This window comes from Zonotrichia leucophrys, chromosome 9, assembly GCF_028769735.1.
Source record: "Zonotrichia leucophrys gambelii isolate GWCS_2022_RI chromosome 9, RI_Zleu_2.0, whole genome shotgun sequence".
In the NCBI taxonomy this organism is placed as follows: Eukaryota; Metazoa; Chordata; class Aves; order Passeriformes; family Passerellidae; genus Zonotrichia; species Zonotrichia leucophrys.
Genome location: NC_088179.1, coordinates 22,264,363 through 22,287,316, shown reverse-complemented (window position 1 = coordinate 22,287,316; position 22,954 = coordinate 22,264,363). Strand labels below are relative to the sequence as shown.

At 38.3% G+C, this 22,954-nt stretch overlaps 1 protein-coding gene across 5 annotated transcripts; it reads right to left on the bottom strand.

Moving 5' to 3' along the window:
- Nucleotides 1–4,763: 4,763 nt before the first annotated feature.
- Nucleotides 4,764–22,510, bottom strand: ZBBX (zinc finger B-box domain containing). Of its 5 annotated transcripts, none has more exons than XM_064721491.1 (20): nt 22,413–22,510; nt 22,175–22,231; nt 22,013–22,075; nt 19,435–19,500; nt 18,619–18,706; nt 18,012–18,125; nt 16,814–16,907; nt 15,671–15,716; nt 15,419–15,528; nt 11,988–12,162; nt 11,015–11,135; nt 10,272–10,411; nt 9,964–10,067; nt 9,554–9,657; nt 8,923–8,954; nt 8,251–8,510; nt 7,464–7,623; nt 6,792–6,947; nt 5,698–5,836; nt 4,764–5,047 (listed from the first exon to the last, which is right to left on the bottom strand). In XM_064721491.1, the coding sequence occupies exons 5-20, from the start codon at nt 18,684–18,686 to the stop codon at nt 4,972–4,974; spliced, it is 1,899 nt and encodes a 632-aa protein (XP_064577561.1). In that variant the 5' UTR covers nt 18,687–18,706; nt 19,435–19,500; nt 22,013–22,075; nt 22,175–22,231; nt 22,413–22,510; the 3' UTR covers nt 4,764–4,971. The 5 variants fall into 5 exon arrangements, with proteins under 5 accessions (XP_064577561.1, XP_064577562.1, XP_064577559.1 ...); XM_064721492.1 differs by having other exon boundaries at nt 22,331–22,499; XM_064721489.1 differs by lacking the exons at nt 22,013–22,075; nt 22,175–22,231; nt 22,413–22,510 and adding an exon at nt 21,829–21,908.
- Between the last annotated feature and the right edge of the window lie 444 nt (nt 22,511–22,954).

Here is a 22,954-nt window from a genome sequence, read left to right as displayed (position 1 = left end):
CTGTGACCATAAAAAGTGGTTTTACAGCACTAACAGCTAAATGCAAACAACAGCAGCTGTGTTTCAAGCAACATAGGATGTATCTATTTGATAATTTAATAGTAACTCTAATGTAATATAAGTAGGAAAATTAAATATAGTAGAGGAGAAAGTATATTTGTATTTGGCAAGCTCCAGCAGCCAGACAGAAATAATGCAACAGAGCATGATTTTTCCAGGCTGTTTCAGAGCACTTTGAGAAAAAATGTTCACATTTTTCAAACTGAGCCACATTCAATTAACTTCTCTTCAGGTTTCCCTGTATAAATGATTCAAACTTACAATAAAAAATATAAAATAATTGTCATGGCTCTGGTGCAGAAGCAGCATTGGTAGAAATGGTTTGTGGGCACCACACCATGGGCCACTGTATTTTGGTAACTTTTCATTGCCCAATTTACAGCATTTTCAGGTTATCAACAGGATTTTGGTAGATCCAAGCATAATTCCCAACTCACATTGATCACCTGTCCATCTTTATGAAGATGTTTATTCAGAGTTTTGTGTCCAATGCCATTATTTCATGGCACAGAAACACTACAGCAGGAAATTATGGAAGGCCTCTCCCAATGAAGAGTTCCTTCAACAAAAATCAGCACATCTGCAGTAAATTTAACACAGGGAGGAACCACAGCAAACAAAGGAAAACAAAATAAAATTGATGGAGTTTTATACTATTTCATCTTGCCAAGTAAATATCAGAAAAAATGTGGAAGTACCACAAGAAATGCTGCCCCAAAAAATAACCAACTAACAATTATGTTGGAATTTTTCAACACAAACATTGGGTAATTTTTGTTGCATTATGTTCAGAGAAATATGATAGACACACACTGGGCCAAATCCTGAAGGATTGGCTGAGGCGTTTTTGTTAGGTTTGGGGTTTATTTCCAGATTTTTAGTTAAAGTAAAAGAGAATCTAATCCATACCTAGCAAGGTTTCACAGCTCATTCTGCTGAATATTTGTTCCTTAACCCCTCTGTTGTAGTTCCTTTGGAAATCAGCATCAGTGATCTCAGTTTTAGTGAAAGAACACATTTCTTGGGGCTCCAATATATGGAATCAGATAGTTTTGGTTCCATTCCTCGGGCCCTTTTTAACATTGTATTCCGGGATGGTGAAGGGATTGGTTAATTAGAGGGTGAGACACAGGGTTTAGGATTTCTGTACAGGGGGTTTAGAGAAGTAAGATGGAGGAATTGGGGTGTGTCCTGTCCTTCTTCTTCTTCTTCTTCTCCTCCATCTTCTATGGTGATGGTGGCACTTTAGATTGGCCATTACTAAAAGTGCACCCAGCAATAAGAATAAATGGTATGGGGAAAAATGATAAATATTGTACACGTAACAATGGGTATAAAGATAGGTGGCTTTACGGAGAGCGGCACAGTGTGCTCATGGCTGGCTGCTGAGCAGAGCTCTGTCGGGCTGAAAGAAAATCTTTTAGATAAACAATTAATAAACATAAAAACCGAAAGAAGAACTGAAGCCTCTTCTCGTCCTTCGATACGCGGGCTGCCCCAAAGCCACTCCGGGCCTTTCCAAGCCCTTCAAACAGCCAGAAAACCCGACAGAAATCAGCATGTGAAATCCCTCAGTTTTACTGAAATAAATCACAATTTTTCTTTGAGGGTTTTTACATCACTCAATATATGGAAAATCAGTTTTAGTTTTGGAGGTTTCCATTCCTTGGGCTTGTTAACTGATCTGTATTATTAACATAAAATAGATTATTATGTTTCCATCCCTCACCAAAAGCATAAGCATATTAAACAACCTAATTAATCCTAATTAACTAGAAAGTCACGGAACAGTTCTCTTGACCAAAATAATTTAGAAATGCCCTTGTGTTGATGGCTTGCAATTTGCAGGATTCATTTTTGAAACGAAAAAGACAGATGTATTTGTCTCTGATGCAAATGGTCTGGATAAATTAAAACTAATTGGGTTTATGTGTTCCTGATAATTAAATGAGATGCATGTAAGCTATATTATGATGGAGGAAAGAACAACTGTTAATTTTTATAAATGAGATGAAGCAAATGACAGCATCTTAAAGTCTATTAAAGGGTAAAACCTAAGGGTAAAACAGAGCTCTGCTCTGGAGCAGAGACCTTCACAGGGTTTTCAGTGGAATTCATCCCTTGCTGGTTGAAAAGAAAAATCAACAGGAGAATCTCAATTTTCACTGTCCAATCTTTGCCCATTTCTGTAATGAATGCGATGTTCTCTCTCAAACCCAAACTGATGGCCAAGTCATTTCCATGTTTCTGTTTTATACAATTATAATACCAAAAGTCAATGTACACAAAAGGACAAACTCACCTCCAAAGCTCCAAAAAATGAACTGGTCTTTCATTTTCCCCCTCCTTTTCTCTTTCTCTAAATGGACTGGAAAGATGATTTTTCTGTGCAAATCCCTCGACACTTGGGTATGGGTCAGGCATCCCTACAACAGGCACAGGTAGAAATAAAAATAAAACATAAAAAGATATTAACATTATCATTTGTAAATTGTATTGATAATAAGGAATATATTGATATCAAGGAATCATAGAATGGCTTAGGTTGGAAGCACCTCAAAGATCAAGCAGATAATTACATTAAACCACATTCATAATAATAAACAGCTTTCAACTTTCCAACACTAAGTTTGTTCTGTTAGCAACAAATGTATCACAGAACTGCAGCAATTCAGATTCTGTTTTTGGTCATCTGTTTAGGATATCAGTTCCACCACTATAACTTAAACAGAAGGGGAAAAAAACAATAAAAAACAGCTTCAAACGTTTTAAATCAGGAAAACAAAACTGAAATATATTAAAATCACCACTGCCTAAACAGAGAACACTAATACATTGAAGGAAGCTTATTGTTAGCCCAAATTTAGTGGCAGGTGTTATCAGCAGCTTTTTTTTTTCATCTTTTAAGCAAAAGCATTGGCAAGGAAAAACTTTGAAAATCAGATGCTGAAAGCACTCAGTGACTTTCTGGTTATCTCCAACAAGCTGAAATTTAAAGGATTACCCTGCCTGCTGAGGGCTGGAGGCACACACTGCAGCAGCAGCTGCTTCATCAGTTTTCCTGTTAAAAAAGGTTGGGAACAGCATGGAAGCAGTCAGGCTGTCTGTGCCAGTGGAATGAGTGTAATAGGAATATTTGGAAGAGTAACTGAAAAAGAAAGGTTACATTGATGAGAGAAAAGCACTGGCCTCCATCTCCAAAGTGGAACTCCTGCTTTGTGATTTTATTCTCCCAATTTCTGACAAAGAACTGCTGTAATAAAACATCAATATATGGTAAACTCTATAAAGAAAAGTGAGGTGGAAAATATGCCCTCACCTTAAAGACAAGAAATGAGGCAGGAAATCAAATCAATGGTCTGTTCAGCCTGATGCCTCTAGTTTGGATGAATTAGGGTGGCTGAAGTGCTTTTTCCTGTAAAAGGAATTGTTGCAAAGATTACAGTGTTGTGTGATATTAGTGCAGAGCTGCCGAGGGGGGCAGATAACACAGCAGAGCCCTGGGGTGTGGGGAGAATCCAAAGCAGAGTGGGTTTAACTGCCAGGAACCAAATCAGAGACTGGAATGCTTCCACCCATCCATTAGTGAAGGGCACCTGCCACCTCTGAACACAGCAAAGCAGAATTTAAAGCTTCTCTTCCTAAAGCAAAGTTTGAGGATAACAATTTCCATGAATTCTAGAGCCCTGCCAGGCAGTTCACCCATAAACATTTAAGAATTATCAGACAAAAGCTTTAATTAATCCCACTTTCAAAATTTCCCAACACAAAAAGGCAAGTCTTTGTCACTGCTTTTGATACACCTTTATTATCAAAACTAGGGGAGAAAAGGAAAGTTTTCCTTAAAAACCACAGTGAAGGAAACCAAAGGAGGAGACAGTCAAGCACATGAAGGGAAAGAGAACTTTTTCAAGCTAAGCAAGCTGCTGTGTCTGAGAATCCTACAGATGTTAGCAAAAGATACCATTCAGGTAATTTCAAAGCCACTCAATTACTGGGTACAATTAAGTATCTCCTCAACAAGAGAGCAGAAAGTCCCCAAACCCTCTTTACACCAAAGCACCACATTGGCCAAATGACCCTTTACAGGAATTATATTAATTGCATTAAACCTTACACTTTCTGGGGAGGAGGAAGAAAAAAGCTTTTGATACAACACAAATACAGCAAGTTCAAAAGGACACTTGGGGCTGTTTGTTAAAATTCAAACCACCCAGGATGATTTTAGCTGCATTTCCTCTTTGTTCTTTTAATTATCAAAGGCCTGTAAGGCAGTAACTTACAGCACAGCTGGATTTGCCTGGACACAGATCCCTCTGAACTGGAATTCTGGAGCAGGGAAAGAAAGGGAATTCACTCCCAATTGATTCTGAGCAGAGATTTGCTGCTGCTCTGGGCTCCCTGCTGCAGTCAGGAAGAAAGGAGTGTGGCAGGAGAAGTTAAATGTGCAGTGGAAAGCTGTTAAATTCTATTCTGCAAGGTGCAAGTCCCTTCTAGAACATCTGACAAAGGGTCAGATGACTCCTCCTGTGCTTCTCACCACAAACCTGATCACACAGACACCCCAGTTTATCCCATTAATACCCCTGGTGTGCCCCCTTCCAGCCTGGCCACATCAAACCACATTTGGAGACAAAATTCCACCTGCAGATGAGAAAACTTACATTGAATTAAAGACAATAAATAAAACAATCCTAAAAATAGCAGCACAAGAGAAGTTCTTTTATTCTGTTATTTCTTCATAGTAAGTTTTTTTTTTTAAAACCAAATCAAGGTATTTTCAAGAAGTTTTAATGACAACTTTACAGAATATTCCTTAGTAAATGATGTCTTGAGCAGAATTTAAAACACCTCTTGATCTTCTTGGTTCTCAACCATCCAAAGGTGGATTCAGAGCTGACTTTTCCATGTTCACTGCAATGCCAGAACCTGCTGCTTGTCCTCCAGAATTGCTTCCTCAGCATCCATTTGGCTTTCCTCCCAGTCCCTTAAAAGAAACACACCCCAGTGATTTCCAGTGCCTCCAATTCCCCAAATTCTCGGCTTTAAGCCTTGCTGACACATGTTCACATGTGTTGAACTAACAGGCACATAAAAAAGCTTTTACTGGAGATGTTTGGCAGTACAAGCTTCTCTAATTCAGCTTTTCCCTCAGTTTTTGTCCCAAATCTCCAAGCACACAGCATGGAGTTCCCTTCAGTGCTGCTCTGACTGGATAGGAGTAGGAGATCCCAGTAAGAAAACAGATACAGAACTTCAGGAACTTCCTTTTTTCCAATCATCTCCTCAGTGTCCAAGGCAAAATAACAAATCCATGGCAAGTCATAAGCCAAAAATTGAGATGATTTTAAGAGATTCACCTCTAGTAAGTACATCTCAATGCTAATGCACTGAAAAACCCACAATCCCCAAATTTATCATTTGGAGTCCAAACAACAAAACAGATCCCTCAGTTGTGACTCTGAGCTGCCTGAGAAGGGGTTAGCACACCAAGACACCACACAGGTCATGCTGACTTTAATTTTCATTACCTGCTAATTACAAGCAAGCTGGGGCTGTTTTTATTTCAGTTCTGACCTGGTTGGCATCTTGAATAATCTAAAAGTCATGAAAACACAGCCAGCAAGTTGAACTTACCCAAAAAGATCAAATGTGTCGTGGTCTTCCAGCTCCAGGGTGTTCTGGAAATCTGCATTTCCAGAGATCTCCATGGCTCTGCTGGAGGAGGTTTCATCTTCACAAGCTAAGCTGGAATGGTTTTCATGGCCTGAAATGTCTTAGGAGCAAATATGAACAAAAAGATGCAGTATTTCCACTATCAGCTTGAAAAAAATTCAAAATATTGGCAAAAACTTGCCATTAAAAGTCTCAAACCAACTCTAGCTAATGAAAAGTACCATTACAAATTAAGATTGTACTTTCCAATGTATTTGTAACTTTTTTATTAACACCTATAAATTCACCACCTCCTACTTCAGAAGTATCTTTCAGAAAGAAAAACATGATTTAAGTATTCTGCACAATGCCACAAATTTTGTGTGAGGGGAGACACTGAATTACTGCAGAAAGCTCTGAAGTTTGGTTCGTTTTTTTTTTTTAATTTAAACCAACATGAATAAAATATAGACCCTTTCCAATATTTTCCTGGGATTCAAAATTGACAGCTTCGATTTCTGCACACAGCATTATTTAAATTAAAATGTCAACCTGGTTGCTCATGATGTGAGAAATAATGCAGAGCTACATTTCCTGGGATGGAGACAGTTGAAATTGAGAAAGGTAACACAGAAGTGCAGACGCAGTTATTACTTGTGTCCCTGTTTCTTAGAGTTCATATAATCAGACTTGCTTCTGTAGCAGAAGAAATCCTTTATTAGATCACTCCCAAATTGTACCAGAGACTACCAACACACACAAACACAGAAACTTCTTCTGGAGGGTTTATTCTCTAAATATTCAAGATAAGAGTGGAGTAAAAAGGCAGCAGCAGAAGCAGAAAGTAAGCTAAATAAAAAGAATTCTTGGTGAGAGCTGAAAAAAGGTAATTAACTCCAAAGCCTATTAAAAAAAGCCCACTAAAATACAAATTCACAAATGAAGATATAGAAATGACCAACTCAAAATTTAATTTTCCAATTTTAATTGTGGAAAATTAAAATTTTGTGGAAAATTTGAATTTTCCACAATTAAAATTACCCTAATTAGGAGCTCAGAGCTGTGGCTGTCCCTACCTGACCACGGCATCCACGCTGCCATCAGATGAGAAAGTTGATTTTGAGCCTGGAAAGCATTTGCAGCTCTGCTCAGCTGACTTTCCAACACACCTTGAACCACAGAGTCATCAGCATGTTCACTCAGGCTCCTCTCAGAAACCCACTGCTCCTCTCCTGAAATCCAGCATTATCAGAGGAAATTATTTGCAGGTTTTGTGTTAATATGCATTTACTCTTTCTATTTTTGCTGCATTTAATGTGTGAATTAAAGAAGCCAAGCAACAAAGTTTTTACAGGTATGTAACAGACTAAAAGCCTGACTTCAAGTGATATTTTAAATCAGATTAATGATATTCACTTGTTGTTTCATATACACCATGAAAAGCAACAGGAACCTCATGGAACTCTATTATCAGGGGATATTTATATAAATAATTACATTTATATTATATTATATATATAGATTATACATAATACCTAATATAATATATATAATCATACACAGTTTAATCATCATTATAAAGATTAAATTTATGGCACTAGATTGCCTCAAAATAGGGAGTTTATTTTATCCCTGGCCAGTGGTATGACTGTCACCCTGAAGTGACTCCTAAAGCAAGCTGGATGGAAGGGAACTGTAAAAAGATGATAAATAAGTATATTTTTGAGGATTTATTCACACAAGAGTACCTGGAAAAGGGATTGTCCTGTCCCTAGGGCTGGAGGCAGCAGACAGGGAAGAAGGTGCCTCCAGCTTTTCTTGTTTAGGGTTTGCACCTACAACAAAGAAACCTTCAAGTCCCTGATATGATGTAGAACCACATTTCTGTCTTTTGGCTACATCCTGTAACTTGGATAAAAAAGAGAGATTACAAACAGGAAACTTTATAATTGCCCCTGCAAGTTCAGATTAATAAAATGCTCTTTTCACAGAGCACAGGCTGGTTTGGACAGCCAGCTGTAATAGATATTCATGAGGATGATGTTTTTGCTCAAGATGTGCTTTAAAATCCTAAAAACTTCCCATGTTGTGAGAGCTTGAGTCTGTTCTTTCACTAGGGACATGAAAAGCAGATTTTCTTTGTGTTCACTTTTGGGTACATAAAAGAAGGTGAGCACTGTTTACCAATGACTCCAAATCAATGTCCCAACCTTTTCTATCATTTTTTTGCTTTTAATTTAATTTTCAGCAAATAAAGATATTTGAATAATTTGTTGGATAAGACAAGGCAGGTGTCTTATCATTTTTGGTCATTCAGACAAGAGGTGAAGGACTGTTAATACAAATATGGGAAGAGCTGTTCTTACAACACCTTTTTTTTTTATGTCTGAGACAAGTTTTGGAACATTAACAGAAAACTGGCACCACAAAGTGGAGCCTTTCATATCAAATACAGCACAGTGACAATCCCCTAAACCTAAAGGGGATAAAGCAACATCCCTGATTTATTTAGCAATCAAAGACACCATCACTCACTGCTGAAGATTTTGCAGTGCCAGGCAGGACCAAGCTCTGAGTGTTGCAGACCCTGCCCTGCTGCAGCTCTGTCTCCAGATCTCTGCTGCTCCTCAGCTCAGCCCCAGGGAGATCTCTGCTCCCTCCTCCAGTGGGGTCACAGATCTCCTCAGGAGATTTCCTCTCTCCACAGCAGCTCAGGGATCCTCTCCCAGCCTTTGGTTCCGTGCTCTCCTCCCACACTGCATTTATTTCAACATCACTGCAGACATTCCGTTTTTCTATAGGAGTACAACAAAATCATGAAAATAGGAATACTTCTAATGAATATTAATTATAAGCTGCAAGTCAACTATCTTTTCTTCATGAATTTAAAAAATACAAAATCTCCACTAAAGCTAAAGAAAGGCAGTTGTGGAAATTTAATAAAATTTCCTTAAAAACATTATAAGGTTTGAAATCCATCTTACAGGCTGTGAATGAGTCTGTCAGTTGGTCTTCTTTGTTATATGTTTATCACAGTCCATCAAACTGCAATCAAATCAAATTGTGATAACCCAGAGAATGGGACATAATTTAATGACCTTTAATTATTTTTCAGCCCACCAAAGCTGACTACCCCAACCTATATGAGAATGATAAACTGAACACATTTATGTATTTTCAACAAAGAACTCAACTTTTCACATTTACCTTGAGGAGTTTCTTTAGGAGAAACAGGATCTCTGTTGAGAGGAAAAAGTAAAAATTATTAAGTTTCAGCTGAGGAAGTTAAATGGAAAGAAGACTTTAAGACTTTCCCATTTTACCCATTTTTCCTTTAAGGGGTTGGTTCTGTCTTCTAGTCTGCAAATGCTGAGCTTTGATAAGAGGAGGTGAAAAAATGAGAAGGATACAAAAAGCAAACCAGGTCACAGTTAATCCAATAAATGTTGGGAGATCAGAAGAGTTGCAGATGTAGCAGTTATTGTTTTTGTCTGGAATTACAAGGTAGGTTAAGTAAGAGTATCTTCAATGTGCAGAGCACTGATCCATGGTGAAATCTGTATGTGAGTTCCTGCTCCTATTTTATCAAAGAGAATTTCACTAAAATTCAGGACAGGCAAGTGCAAAGAAATGCATCTTACCCATCTGGGTTAGGATTTCCAAGTGATGCCTCTCCAGTTACAGGCAATTAATATTCCTTAATGGCTTTGAAACACTGTACACAAAATAACTCAAATCTAACTGCCTGCAGAGAAAAGCTCCCATTTCTTAGCACTTAATCCCATCTTAATTTGGGATTATTTCCTTTCCTCTCCCACAATCTCTGCATTCCTGATACCTTCCACTCTCCAGTGGGTCAGTTTTTCCTTGCTTATTCATCCCCTCATCTCCAGTTTCCTCCACTGAAGAGTGTGAAGATTCTTCCAAGTCCTCGCTCTGAGACTGAATAAAGAATAAAAATAAAATAAATTTAAAAATAAAGAAAAAAATTGAAGAGTGCTGAAAAGCTGTCAGACTTTATTTATGTATAAATCCCATACAGTGCAGGCCCCCGAACACAACAGAAAAAAAGTACAGGGAACTTTTGGAACTTTCAGTTTTCCACATTTGTATGGAAAACAAACAATGCTCCAGTATTCTTCCTTATTGGAAGTTATTTAACTGTTGCGACTTTAAACATTTAACAGATGAAAACTTGAACAAATCAGGTCATTGTTGAGACTCATCAAGTCCTTTGTCAGTACTCACATCATCAAGGAACTCAATTTTCACAGAGGACTCTGCACTTTCAGAAACAGTGTTGGATTCTTCAGCTCTATAAATAGATGCCCAGTATTTCTTCACCTCTTCATCTATGAAATATAAATAATTTCATGCATTTCAGTTTTTCCTGCTCAAAACTAAAACATTTTTATTAATTATGAAAAACCACAAATATCTCTTTTTATTATTGCTGCTTTTAGAAAACTGGTTAAGAGTAGGAATATTCAGCATTCACAGAAAAAAAAAATCTCAAGAAAAAGGTATTTTAGATTGAGTAAACAAATCTGTTACACCTGTTAACTCCTCAATGCCATCATCATCATCATCATCATCTCCTTTTCCCCCTCCTTCAGCCCCATCCTGTTGAACACTCTGGGCTTGCACAGGCCTTGAATCTTTCGTGCAACTTGCAAAAAATTGATCAACAGGAGTTCTGAAACAGGAAAAAAAAATAAAATCAATCTTAAAAAGTCATACTTTTAAAAATATATTATCAAAAAAAAGGAAAAAACCCTATGAGCCAATTTACTGCAGCAGCATTAACTAACTCCTCCTAACTTCATTGAGGTGATTTTACTTCTCAAGAACTCATAAAACAGCTCTGTAATGTCCACAAAAGAATCCTGAAAATTCCTTTTCTCTGTAGCAAATGCCCCAAAATCAAGTAGCTAAATATCATTATCAGTCTTCAAATTCTACAATAAACTGAGAGCAAAGAAAATCCCTCTAAATACTCCCTTTGCAGGAATTCTGAACTATCAAGTCATCAAGTCTGGTTATAATCATTATTTTATTAAAACAAATTCTACAGTAAACTGAGAGCAAAGCGAATCCTTCTAAATACTTCCTTTACAAGAATTCTGAAATATCAAGTGATCAAATCTGGTTATAATCATTATTTTATTAAAATAAATCTCCCTGTATACACTCCCCTTGACTCTTGATAATATATCTAATATTTTAAAAATTTCATCTGGATTTTCATTAATTAGGTATTTCTGAATTCTCTCATTAAGAGCAGCAAATGCAGCAACACCTTCTGTATTTCTTCAGCAGGAGTTTCTCCATGTAGCTCAGGCCATCCTTCTGGAATTCCACATGGATGGGCTCCTTCAGAGCACTAACATTGGTCTGCACCTCACAATTCTCCACAGCTTCTGCCAGAGTTATTAAAAAGAAAAATACAGCTGTTTAGCATTATAAATGTGCTCTTTACCTACATTATTTTTTAATGAAAATCATATTAAGTCTGTGCTTAGTTCAGTCTTTGCATAACTCCAAAATTTAAATGGCCAGCAATATTATATTTACAGAACACAGGCAGTAGTGGGGCAGCCATAAAAACTCATTTATTACAGGTTTCACACTGGAGCCATAGAAAGAGTGGGGGGATGGAAATCCATGACACCACAGATCAAAATCCCACAGAAAAGAAGAAAAAAGTGAAAAAAAAAAATCAGTTTAATATCATTCTGTACAAAAAGCCAGAGAGAAACACCACCATCCATGGACTGGAGGAACAAGACACAGATTGGATTTGCACAAATCCAATCAGACCAGAGGAATTTTCCATATTTTTCCATGCATACTTCAGCTGATTGCAGCTTTTCATTGGGACAAAGAAATATTAAGAGCCTGTGGAAGGCAAGCAGAAAATGTACTTGGATAGAGCACACAAAATCCTGAGCCCTGCACATTCCTTGCCTCAGTTTAAAGCTGGTTTTATGTTTGAGCATTGCAGCTCATGCTGAAGGGCCACGTGAGGTACAAAGCCATGGGAGGGTTCAGGGACATGGGCTGGACATCCTGGCATTACAAAAACTGAGCTAAACATTCTGAATATCATTTTAAAACCCTTCAGAGATGATTATTGTTAATAAAGGTACACTGAGAAAGAATAAAATGGGTTTTCTTAAGCTTCAAAATATCTCCTTCCATTAATCTAAAATCTAACTCCCCCAAATGGCTCCCATTGTATGTAAAATGTCATAAATCAGAACAAACCATACCTGGTGGGACCTCAGTGGCACACAGAGCTCCTCCAGCCTCACTTTCACCTTTCCTCCACTGAAGCAAAGCTTCCTGGAAAGACTCTGCAGACGCCTTCTCATCAAAGGCGCCGCTCAGCAGCAATCCTCTGTCCTGCTTCCCAGGGCTTGCACTGCTCGATGCTGAGCCTGGTTCCTAAATCAGGGCCACAACATTACTGAGAAAGCATTTCTGAGCAGCAGCAACATTTGTAGTGTCAGCTGTGGAACTGCAGCACTCACTTTCCTGGGCTCAGCTGAGCTACCTGGTAACCAAGATCACTCCCATTTTATGTGATCTTACAATTAACTGCAAAGATCTATCAAGAGCTAAATAAGAAAGATTTAGCTAAAATATACAATAAATATTTTATAAAAATATTAAAATAAAATATACAATAAAAAATAATATACAATAAATAAAATAAATATACAAAAAATAAATAAATATACAATAAATAATTAAAAAAAATAAAATAATATAAAAATAAATATAAAAAAATAAATAAATATACAATAAATATACAATAAATATACAATAAATATACAATAAATATACAATAAATATACAATAAATATACAATAAATATACAATAAATATACAATAAATATACAATAAAAATACAATAAAAATACAATAAAAATACAATAAAAATACAATAAAAATACAATAAAAATACAATAAAAATACAATAAAAATACAATAAAAATACAATAAAAAATACAATAAAAAATACAATAAAATAAAAATAAAATAAAATATAAAATATAAAATAAAAATATCAAATAAAAAATATAAAATAAAAAAATATAAAATAAAAAATAAAATAATAATAAAAAAAATATAAAAAATTAAAAATAAAGGAATAAAAAATAAAAATAATTAAAAAAAAATAAAATAATAAAATAATAAAATAAAAAAAAAATAAAATAATAAAATAAAAATAAAAATAAAATAAAAATAAAATAAAATAAATATTAAAAATAAAATAAATATTAAAAAATAAAATAAAATAAAATAAATATAAAATAAATATAAAATAAAATAAATATAAAATAAAAAATAAAAAGTTTTTTTTAACTAGACACACAAACCCCCTGATTTTAAAGGTTTCTGGTATCAGAGCAGTGGCCATGGACACCACATCCCATGTACAAGGGGATGAAATGAGGCATTTAATGCAGCATGTCTCATTTAAAGGAATTTATGAGCTATGTGCTTTACTAATGAAGAGCTGCTTATTGAAGCTTCCCAGTGGACTGGGGCACATCTGGAGAGGTCAGCAAGAGGAAAATGGTCATTTAAGGGGCTAACTGGGATAGCCATTAATACAGCAGCCCAGGGAAGTCCAAACTGTAATTGATGAGATTGATTGAAAACAGTTACAAAAGGAGAAAAACAGTCCTACGCTGGGACTTTCAACCCAGTGGTTTTTCAACCTTTATTAGAACAAAGAAAATTACTGTGGAATGTTTTCATTACCAACTCTTGGATGATTATCAAGCAAAACCATGAAATAATTTATGTATCTATGGGAAAAAATCCTTTGTCTACACATCCTCCAAGTGAGTGACCTGTTCTTACCACAACAAAGCAGCAAAGGTATGGGCAGACAGATGAGAGTCAAACATTGTAGCCATGATATTTTCTGAAAAATCCCTTTGCTAGGATTTTTTCTCCTGAGAAGCTGAAAAGCCTCAGGAACAAAATGTAAACAATGGTTATCTGCTGCTGTGGAATGCAACAGGTGCATCTGGGATTGGTCTCATGTGGTTGTTTCTAATTAATGGCCAATCACAGTCAGCTGGCTCAGTCAGTCACAAGCCTTTGTTATCATTCCTTTTCTATTCTTAGCTAGCCTTCTGATGAAATCCTTTCTTCTATTCTTTTAGTATAGTTTTAATACAATATATAGAATAAAATAATAAATTAGGCCTTCTGAAACATGGAATCAACATTCTCATCTCTTCCCTCATCCTAAGACCCCTGCAAACACCACCACAAAACATCCCTACACACTCAGGATGTTCTCCCAGCCCCTTCTTTCCACCTGCCCTATGCTTTAACCGACCCAGGGACTGGCTGCACATCCAATGGCACTTGTGACTTGCAAAAGCAAGAAAAGTTGGCTGTTAAAATTGTCTGCACATCCAGGGCATTCCCTCATCCTCTTACTGCAGCGCGGGGTGAGCACTGTGTGAACAGGGGATCAGCAGGGAACAACTCGAGCGACTCGCAGTTCACTTCCCACCAGCAGCACGGATTCCCAGCCCCATTCTTGCTCCGGCTGGATCCCTGTCAGCGCGGGGATCCGCTGGGATGCGGGAGATCCCCCCGGGATGCGGGAGATGCGCCCCGGGATGCGCAGCGGCCGCAGCTCCCGCGGGGGCGCAGCGCCCTCGGGCGGCCATCGCCGGCACTGCAGCCGCTCCGGGGATCGCTCCGGGGCCGGGATCGCTCCCCAAAAATCGCTGGGAAAAAACAAAACACGCACGATCTGCAATGCTGGGAGTGTGCGAACGTCTTTGTTGAATGAAATGAGGAGCACGGAAGCAAAATCCCCGCGGCTTTGTTGGCACGTTCTCTTAAATTCCAAATCCGCACGTATTTTTCCCCAAAGGAAAAGCATTACAAAGACATGCACAAAATATCAGTTCCTAATGAGGGTTAGCAGCTCATACTAGTTTAATAAAAATGGGAAAAAAAAATCATATCATGTATTACAGAAAGATCTCCCTCCACAGTCTAAGAGAAATTAACATTTTATTCTAAAAAAGTGTAATTTCTTATTCCAAAGGGAAAATCCAAATAAACTACTTTAAAATCAAGATGCATGAGGCTACACCACACTTTGGAGGCTGGGTTTCCTATTTATTATTTGTTTCCTATTTTCTCCTTGCTAAAAGGCAAAAATACCCTTATTAAATAGAAATCGCCTCATACTTGATAACAGAAATTTCCACTCTAAAACAGCCAACAAGGTGCCAGCTTGGAAATCAGTCAGAATTCACCACGTGCTTTATGTAAGGATTTAAAATTACAAAATATTCATGGACCACTTAATTTTGGGCCCTTTGCCTGCAACCACACATCTTTCTTTAATCACAAAGTGTTCTTTAGTTAAGGGTGAGATCAGCCTCCTTCAGCCATGGCCACATGCTGGGCAAATTAATAAAAAATAGAGTTTAAATAAATTCTTTAACAGTTACCAGTTTAAAAAGTGGTCACAGTTGTGACAACAGAACCATTTAATCTGTTTCCTTGCATTCAGGGAGATCAGTCTGTAAAATTTCTCTTTACAGGCACTAAGTAATTATCAGAGAGAAAGAAAAATGTGTGTCTACATAGTGACACAAAAACATTCTACACACATTAATTTGTGTTGCTTGAGTTATTTTAACCATTTACTTACCAGCAGTCCAGCCTTAATTTCAGGTGGTCTGTAGCCCACCCCCTTCACTCCCAACTTTTCATGAGCTGCAGGATTTCCTCTTTTAGGCTTAACTGGTTTTTTCACTGGCTCTGAAACAAAACAAACAACAAAAATCTCAACTAATCCAGTGTTCCACTCTCTGATTTCTTCAGTGTTTAATTGCAGCAACCCCTACAAAGCAATAATCTATCAGAAGTTTAAGTTTTATTTATTTAAGAAAGATGTCTTTACCTTCAGTCTGTTTGAGTACTTGTAACTTCACTCTTTGTGGAGAAACCTAGAGGAAAGGATATTTCCATGTATCTGTAAAAGGTTCTAATGCTAATGAATAAACAGTAAGTTTTACAGAATGAACATTATTTTAGGGAAATAGGGCATGTATTTAAAGAGAAAACTCCATGTATTGCTCATGAGAGCCACAAAGCCCTGGACCAGTTTCCCTCCCAAGCCATGAAACATTGTCCATGTGGCCCTTCCATGATCTAACATCCCAGTAATTCATAATTTTCAGCATTTTTGCTCCTCAGTCTTTCCCTGCAAACTGAGTTCACCCTTCAGCCTCACTGCCCCTCACTCACCCCTTATTTTTAATTTTCCTGTTTTTAAAGTTCTGCCCATTCATCTCCTCAGCCACCCCAGCTGAAACCTGAAATCTGAAATCTTTGAAGCAGCAACAGCTCCAAGTTCCTTGTCTCAGAGAAGGGGAAGGGAAAGAGGTGTGTAAAGAAAACATTTTCATTCTGATCCTCTCCTCTCACAGACAAGGAGGCAATTTCATTGAGTTCTCATTTTCTGCCAGTTTAAAAAAAAATTGCCACAGATTTTTCCAAAAGAAGATAAGTACCCCATTTGTACTTACTGAAGAGAAAACAGATTTTTTCAAAAATCTAGCAAGAAAGCTCTACATCCCCTCTTTTAGGTCTGAGCAAGGTTGTGATAGAACAAGAGTCAATATAAGTGAGTTAAAGACTTTAACTGTGGTGTATTTCATCTGGGAAGGCAGAGAATTTGCAAAAAGTTTCACCCAAAGCCTTTCAGGATTTCAGATCCACCCTGGGCACCAGCCAGCCAAAGCCAGGCTCCTGATGAGTTCCACCAGTGCCATTCTTACAGGATTAAATCTGTAGGAGCAGGGATAATTTGCTGTTTATCACAACTAAAACCCCAACAGATCACCCAACAAAACTTGATGTTCCTCCAGCTCAAAGGGACTCAGAAGCTTGGCATGGAAAAATAAGCAGTCAGGAATTTTACTCAGATGGGGCTCAACCTTTTGGTTTTGCAGTATTTGAAATTCTCCTGCTCTGCAGCCTAAACCCAGTTCCAAATCTTGTTTTACTTTAGGTAGCTTTACTTGTAAATATGGTTTCCTACCTTCTTCCTGTTTTCATTATTTTGTGCCACAGCTCTGGTTTGGGGGGTCCTTGGTCCTGCCTGCCCAGATTTCCAATGATAAGCACCCAACTTCCTACAAACCAAGGCAAGAAAAAGCTTCAAATTTTGGCCTTCTGCAAGCAAGAGAAGCATGAAATTTTTCATTTACATTGTTAAATATGAGCAAAACATCACAAAAATAAAATTCTCTATAGGACAATCAAGTTCCCAAAGCACAAATACTCCCTTACATAGAAACCGGCTTTAAAAGCAGTAAATACAATAAATGTGTGAGAAAGTACTTATTTTTAAACTATTCAGTTTGTCCAAGTTTTTATATTTAAAAAAAATGTTATCAATTCTCAAAGGTTGGTTTCAGAAGAATAACAACAAAAGTACATTTTGTGTGAGCTTTCATTGTCCCAGTTTACTGCAGGACTTGATCCAGCAGTACTAACAATGCAGGAACTCTCAGATCCTTTCCAGCCCAAACCACTCCGTGATTGCAGTGCTGCAAATGCCAAATCCTCCTGTCCTCAGAGCTCAGCACTGCAATCCTATCAGGGGCTGCAGGTACAGGGCCTTGAGAGCAAAACAACAACACCATGGAGACAAAAGTGCCACACATGCCCTGGAAAACACTGCCCCAGCAGCTCAGCAGCACCAGGGCATCCCAACCCAAGGCATCTGCATTCCCAGCAGGCAGAAACTCAAGGAAAAGGAAGCAGGTGTTGCAGGAATTTGCCAACACTCAGGGTGACTCAGATTTAAAGCTCACCCCAGCATTTGCCTCATTACATTGTGCTTGGTTCCAAGCCCTGTTTGCCATCGTGCAGGAGAGGCCTCCCTGGGAGGCCACACAAATGTAAAAGGGGATCAAAAATATCAACGGCATCCTCTGCAGAAACATCAGAAATAAACAAGGAGAAACTACTCTGTCTCCTGCTTGAAAACTAAGGGGACAAATCCAGTCAGCCAGGGGAAAAGGAGAGAACAGGGAATAAATGAGGAAAACAGATCAAATATCATATGGGACTTTCAAATTAACAAAGTCATAAGGAAGCAAGTTGAACATTGAATATTTCTTCCCAGTCTCCTCTCTCCAATCTAATTGTAAATTCCAAACTTTACAAGAGATCCCACATGGGGAGGGAGCATTTCATTGGATTCCTTTTTTCCAGAGAGAAACTGAACCCACCTCCTCTCTTCTTTTTCTCTGTTCATGTTTAACTGCAGCTGCAATAATCTTCTCTCCATCTCTTTGTTTTCTGTTTCTAACTGAGCTTTCTCCAACTGCAATTCCTTGACAGTTCTGGAGGAAATAGTGAAATAGTCATTAGAAGTCACCTGGAAGTCAGTAAGGTATCTGAAGGAGTTTAAAGCAGAAAAACAGAAGCTGGAAAATTTGTCATTACAGCCATGCCCCTCCTTTACCTCCCAGCAGGACTGAAAACAGGAAAATTTAGGACAGGTCAAGTAAAAATTCCAACAAAAAACTGATACAACTGTGCCTGTACTCAGAAAGGTTTGGGGTATAATTATATTAAAATAAACAATTCACTGATTTCTTTAGTATGCTTGTATTATCTGTGGATACACAGGGTTGGTTATAAAACCTGTAATTTAATCAGGAAGTAGATTAAAGCCTGAGAAAAGAAAGGCTCGTGGATAAAAGCATAGAGAAAATGCTAGAAAAGAAACACATGATTCTTCTTGTTCTTCCACTCTCCTATTTAATGTTGCATTAAAACTTATTAAAAACTACAAAAACACATCTCAATCTCAATCAGATTGAAGGCACTTACTTTGTTTTTAATCTCACTGAGGTTCCAGCTTTTGAGCCTGGGAGAATTACAAAATCATTGACATTCATGATGCCCAGTGTAACTTCTCCTAAAAAGGGAGAATTTCAGTGATTTAGAGTTAGGAACCTGTTGAAATGGGAATTTGATTGAAATTAAAACAGTAAAAAACTCATTACACATCCAAAAACACTCATATATAGAGGGAAATGGAGCACAAAACTTGTTTATATGAAGTGCTAATAAAATCCTAGAGCAACTGAAAATTAAATTTAACTGAGGAAAAAAAACCCTTTTTTATTACATTTATGATACCAGGGAAAAGATTTCCTTGGCTGTTTCATTTGGACAATTCCCTAAAGTTCATGTGCAAGCAGATTAATATTAACTAAAACACAACTTTCTTGAACCAAACCTATAGAAATCACCAAGGAGGAGAAAATTGTACCAATGGCTATGAAGTGAAACCATCTCACCTGATTTGGGAAGATAAATTCCTTCTGTCACAGACAAATTGATACAGAGGAACACAATAACTCACAGAGCAGAGTTAATTCCCCCTCTCAAGACTTCAGTGGTATTTTGAATACTTTTTATTTTTTAATCCAGGTTGTAAAATAAAATACCTTTCCAAAAAGCAAATTCATACAGCAAGGGGTTTAAATTGAAGGTGAACATCCAGAGCTTTGTTGGCATGGAATGTTTGTGGGATAAATGCAGCTCAGTGCAAAACTGGGCATTTCCTGCTGCTGCTGGAAATAATGGGAAAAGAATGGGATAATGGAAAAAGAAATAAAAGTTCACAGTGCAGAGACTTACAGCTGCCAAGGTGCTTGGAAACTCTCCTGGAGCTCGTGGGTCTCACCTTCCTGGGGAGAGCAGGACCTAGGAAATGAGAAGGATTGGGAACATCCCAAGTGGAACACTGCCTGTTCACAGGTAAACCTGAAATTCAGCATTAATGCAGATAAAATGTGCCCAAAAATCTCCACCCATGGGGCCAAACACCTCAATGGCACATGGAACTTAAAACACAGAACCTAAAATGCTGCATTTCAGCACTGACAAAGCATCAGATTTGTACACAAAAAATATTTCTTATTGTATCACAAAACCCAAGCACTCAATTCTAACGTCATTTCAAAACAGTTATTTCTTTATCACTTCCCAAGATAAAAGATATTATTAATTTTGAATAGAAGAAAGTTTTTCTCTTGGCTAAAGAGAAAAACCTCTCCTCTGGAGAGGAGGAGGTCACACACTGGATTTGAGGGGCACAAATACTATTTAATAGTAAAAACAGAGGGAAATGACACAGATCAGCTGAGCAAGCTCAAGGAGGGAAAGCAGTTAATAAAAAAATACCATTTATACAAGTTAACTTTAACATATTCCACTGAAAGCAAATATTTAAAGGGATAACATAAAAATGGTGTAATATCAGTGATAAATATCAGAGATGCTGTGTGAGAATATGAGAGATAAAGAGCCCTACAAAGTTTCAGGAACTCTGGGTAGAGAAAAAACAGCATCAAATTGTAGATAACAGGGGATAGACAGTGATCAACCCTCTGAATTATTCTGAGAAAATACATGAATTATTGAACAGATAAAGCATAAAAACAACTGTTAAACACTGACATTGGAAGAGTCAAAATTACACAAACTCCTGTGGGTGTGGGGAAATGCACACCCTGAAATATCCCTGAGCTGGGCCCTCAGGGCTGCCAGGGAAGGGCAGCAAAGGCAACCCCAAACCCCTCAGAAACACATTTGGAATTTAAATACTCACAGGAGTTCCCTCTTTCTGTCTGGTTTTTCTTTAATGAATCCCTCTTCTCTCTACCAGGCAGCACAATTTGCCAGTGAGGCAAACACTAAAGCACCTCATCAACATAAATAAATCAAGCACTAATTAGCCACATCCTTTCTGCCTGCTCCCCTGCCACACTGGTGCTCAAATTTCATCATTCCAGCAGGTTCCTCTGTGCTGACAATGGATGTACAGTTAAAAGTAACAAACCAAAACCTGCTGTATGGGCTAAACAAAGTTTGAGTCAACTTTAAAGACTACAGAGCTAAATAAACCCAAACTCCACATAGCCTGTACCTCAGCTTAGCTCAAGTCTCTTCCTAATCAATTTAAAGGTTTATGACTTACAGACAGCTGAAGATGGGTGTAGTTTATGTCACACTACAAGAGTTTAACCAGGGCAAATTCCAACAGCTTGCTCACATCAATAAACCCATCAAATCCAGAGGGATGCTGCTGTCTGTGCAATAGCTCACATCCCATTATCAACACCATGAATGTGGATTTCATGCTACACTAAGTTCCATCCACTTACGAGTACTTCAAACTAAACTATTTCCTTTGAATTATTATTCCAAGTGCAATAAAGAGTTTGTCTATCGTCACTCCTCACCCATTTGCTGTTAATTACAACGACTGAGACTTCTGGTCCTTCCAAACATTTAACATTATGATAACTACTTTAAAGAAAAAGAAAAAAGAATGACATTAACAATATTTAAAAAAAAATTACACATAAACTTTAATTCAGATATGCTGAAATAATTCCAGCCTTCAGAATAAATTCATGTTCTTCATGTCCCAATATCTGTGACACCAGCCATTTCAAACTCCACTTTCTATTTTTAAACCAATTATTCATTTCTAGGTGTAACACTCTACAACATTCAGTTGTTGTAGAATGTTAGATCAGGACAAAAGTCAGATCAGGAAAACGACATGAAACTTACTAAATGCCACTTTCCCTAAGTCCTTTTACCATATTGTGCAATTTCACCACACTTTGGGAAGATGCATTATCTTGGTAACTCTGCAAACTCAACATCTCTTTCTATGGCTTGTAAATCTTCACTGTTGTGGTGGTTTAAAACAGCTTGGTTTTTAGTTAAGGGGGAAAAATACAGCAGTTAAGGGGGGGAAAACATAGTTAACCACTACAACTGTTTAATTGAGAACTGTAATTTCAGCTGTATTGTAAATAACTTCAAACACAAAGGCCACAAGCAAAAGGATGCCTTTCCACACAGTCTACTAAAAAATATTTTTTTTAAAAAAAAGAGAAAAACAATAAAACAAAAAATAAACACACAAACAAAAAAACAACCAAGCAAAAAACCAACCAAACAAAAAAACCCACTCCACATTACAAAGCACATTTCTTACGAGAAAAACCTTCTTACCCACACAATGGAAATACAGTCGCCCCCCTCTGTGAGCTGCAGCAGGGGGAAATAAGCAGGTGGGGTAATAAATAACAGATGGGGTGATAAATAACAGATAAGGTGCTAAATAACAGCCAAGGTGATAAACAACAGGTGGGGCGATAAACAACAGGTGGATGATGGCAGCAGAGTCAGAACTTGCCTTTAAAGCTCTGCTCAAGGCCCGGTGTGGGTTTGCGGGTAGTTCTCGGTCCCGACGGTCGCTCTGGGGAAAGAGCAGAGCACATGGGCAGAGAGAAAATAAAAGTGTAAAAAGCCTCGTAGTAAAGCGTGGGATTGTTTGGGGTATTTTTTCTTTCATTACCGGTGTCTTTTCAAGGCTGATGAAAAGTCGGCGGGGCAGGGAAGAACGAACCGCAACCTAAAACCAGAAAGGCGTGAGAGGGGCAATGAAGAGAACAGGGCCAACTGCGCGGGTGTGTGCCCAGGGCACACTCTGGGGGATTTACACAACTCACACCTGCCCGGGTACTCTCAGCCCCTCTCGGGCATGGGCTGCGCGCAGGGAGCCTCGGCTCCTGAAGGGAACCCGCAGGGCTCACCCCGGCGAGGTCTATCGCTATCCCGGGGTCTGTCGCTGTCCCGGGGACTGTCGCTGTCCCTGGGGCTGTCGCTGTCCCCTGTCGCTGTTCCCGTCCCGGCCCCGCCGCCCCTCGGTCCCTGAGCGTGGCGCCGTTGCCATGACAGCGCGGGAGAGTCCATTGGACGCTGCCGTGTGGGGGGGACAAGGGGAGAGACGATTCCGTGTGGGGGGCGCGGAGCTCGGCTGAGGGCAGAGCTTCATTTATCACAGAACCGGGGAATAAACTGGGTTAGAAGGGACATTAAAGATCATCTAGTGCCACTCCTGACAAGGCGGGGACACTTTCCACTTGTTGCTGCCAATCCCGCCCAGCCTTGGACGCTTCCAGGGACGGGACGGCCACAGGCGCTGTGGGCGCGCTGTGCCAGGGCCTGGCCGCCCTCGCAGGGAACAATTCTCTCTTTATCTAAACATGCCTTCTCTCAATTTAAAACTATCACCCCCTTGTCCTGTCATCTAAACCTGCCTTCCCTCAATTTAAAACCATTATCCCTTGTCCTG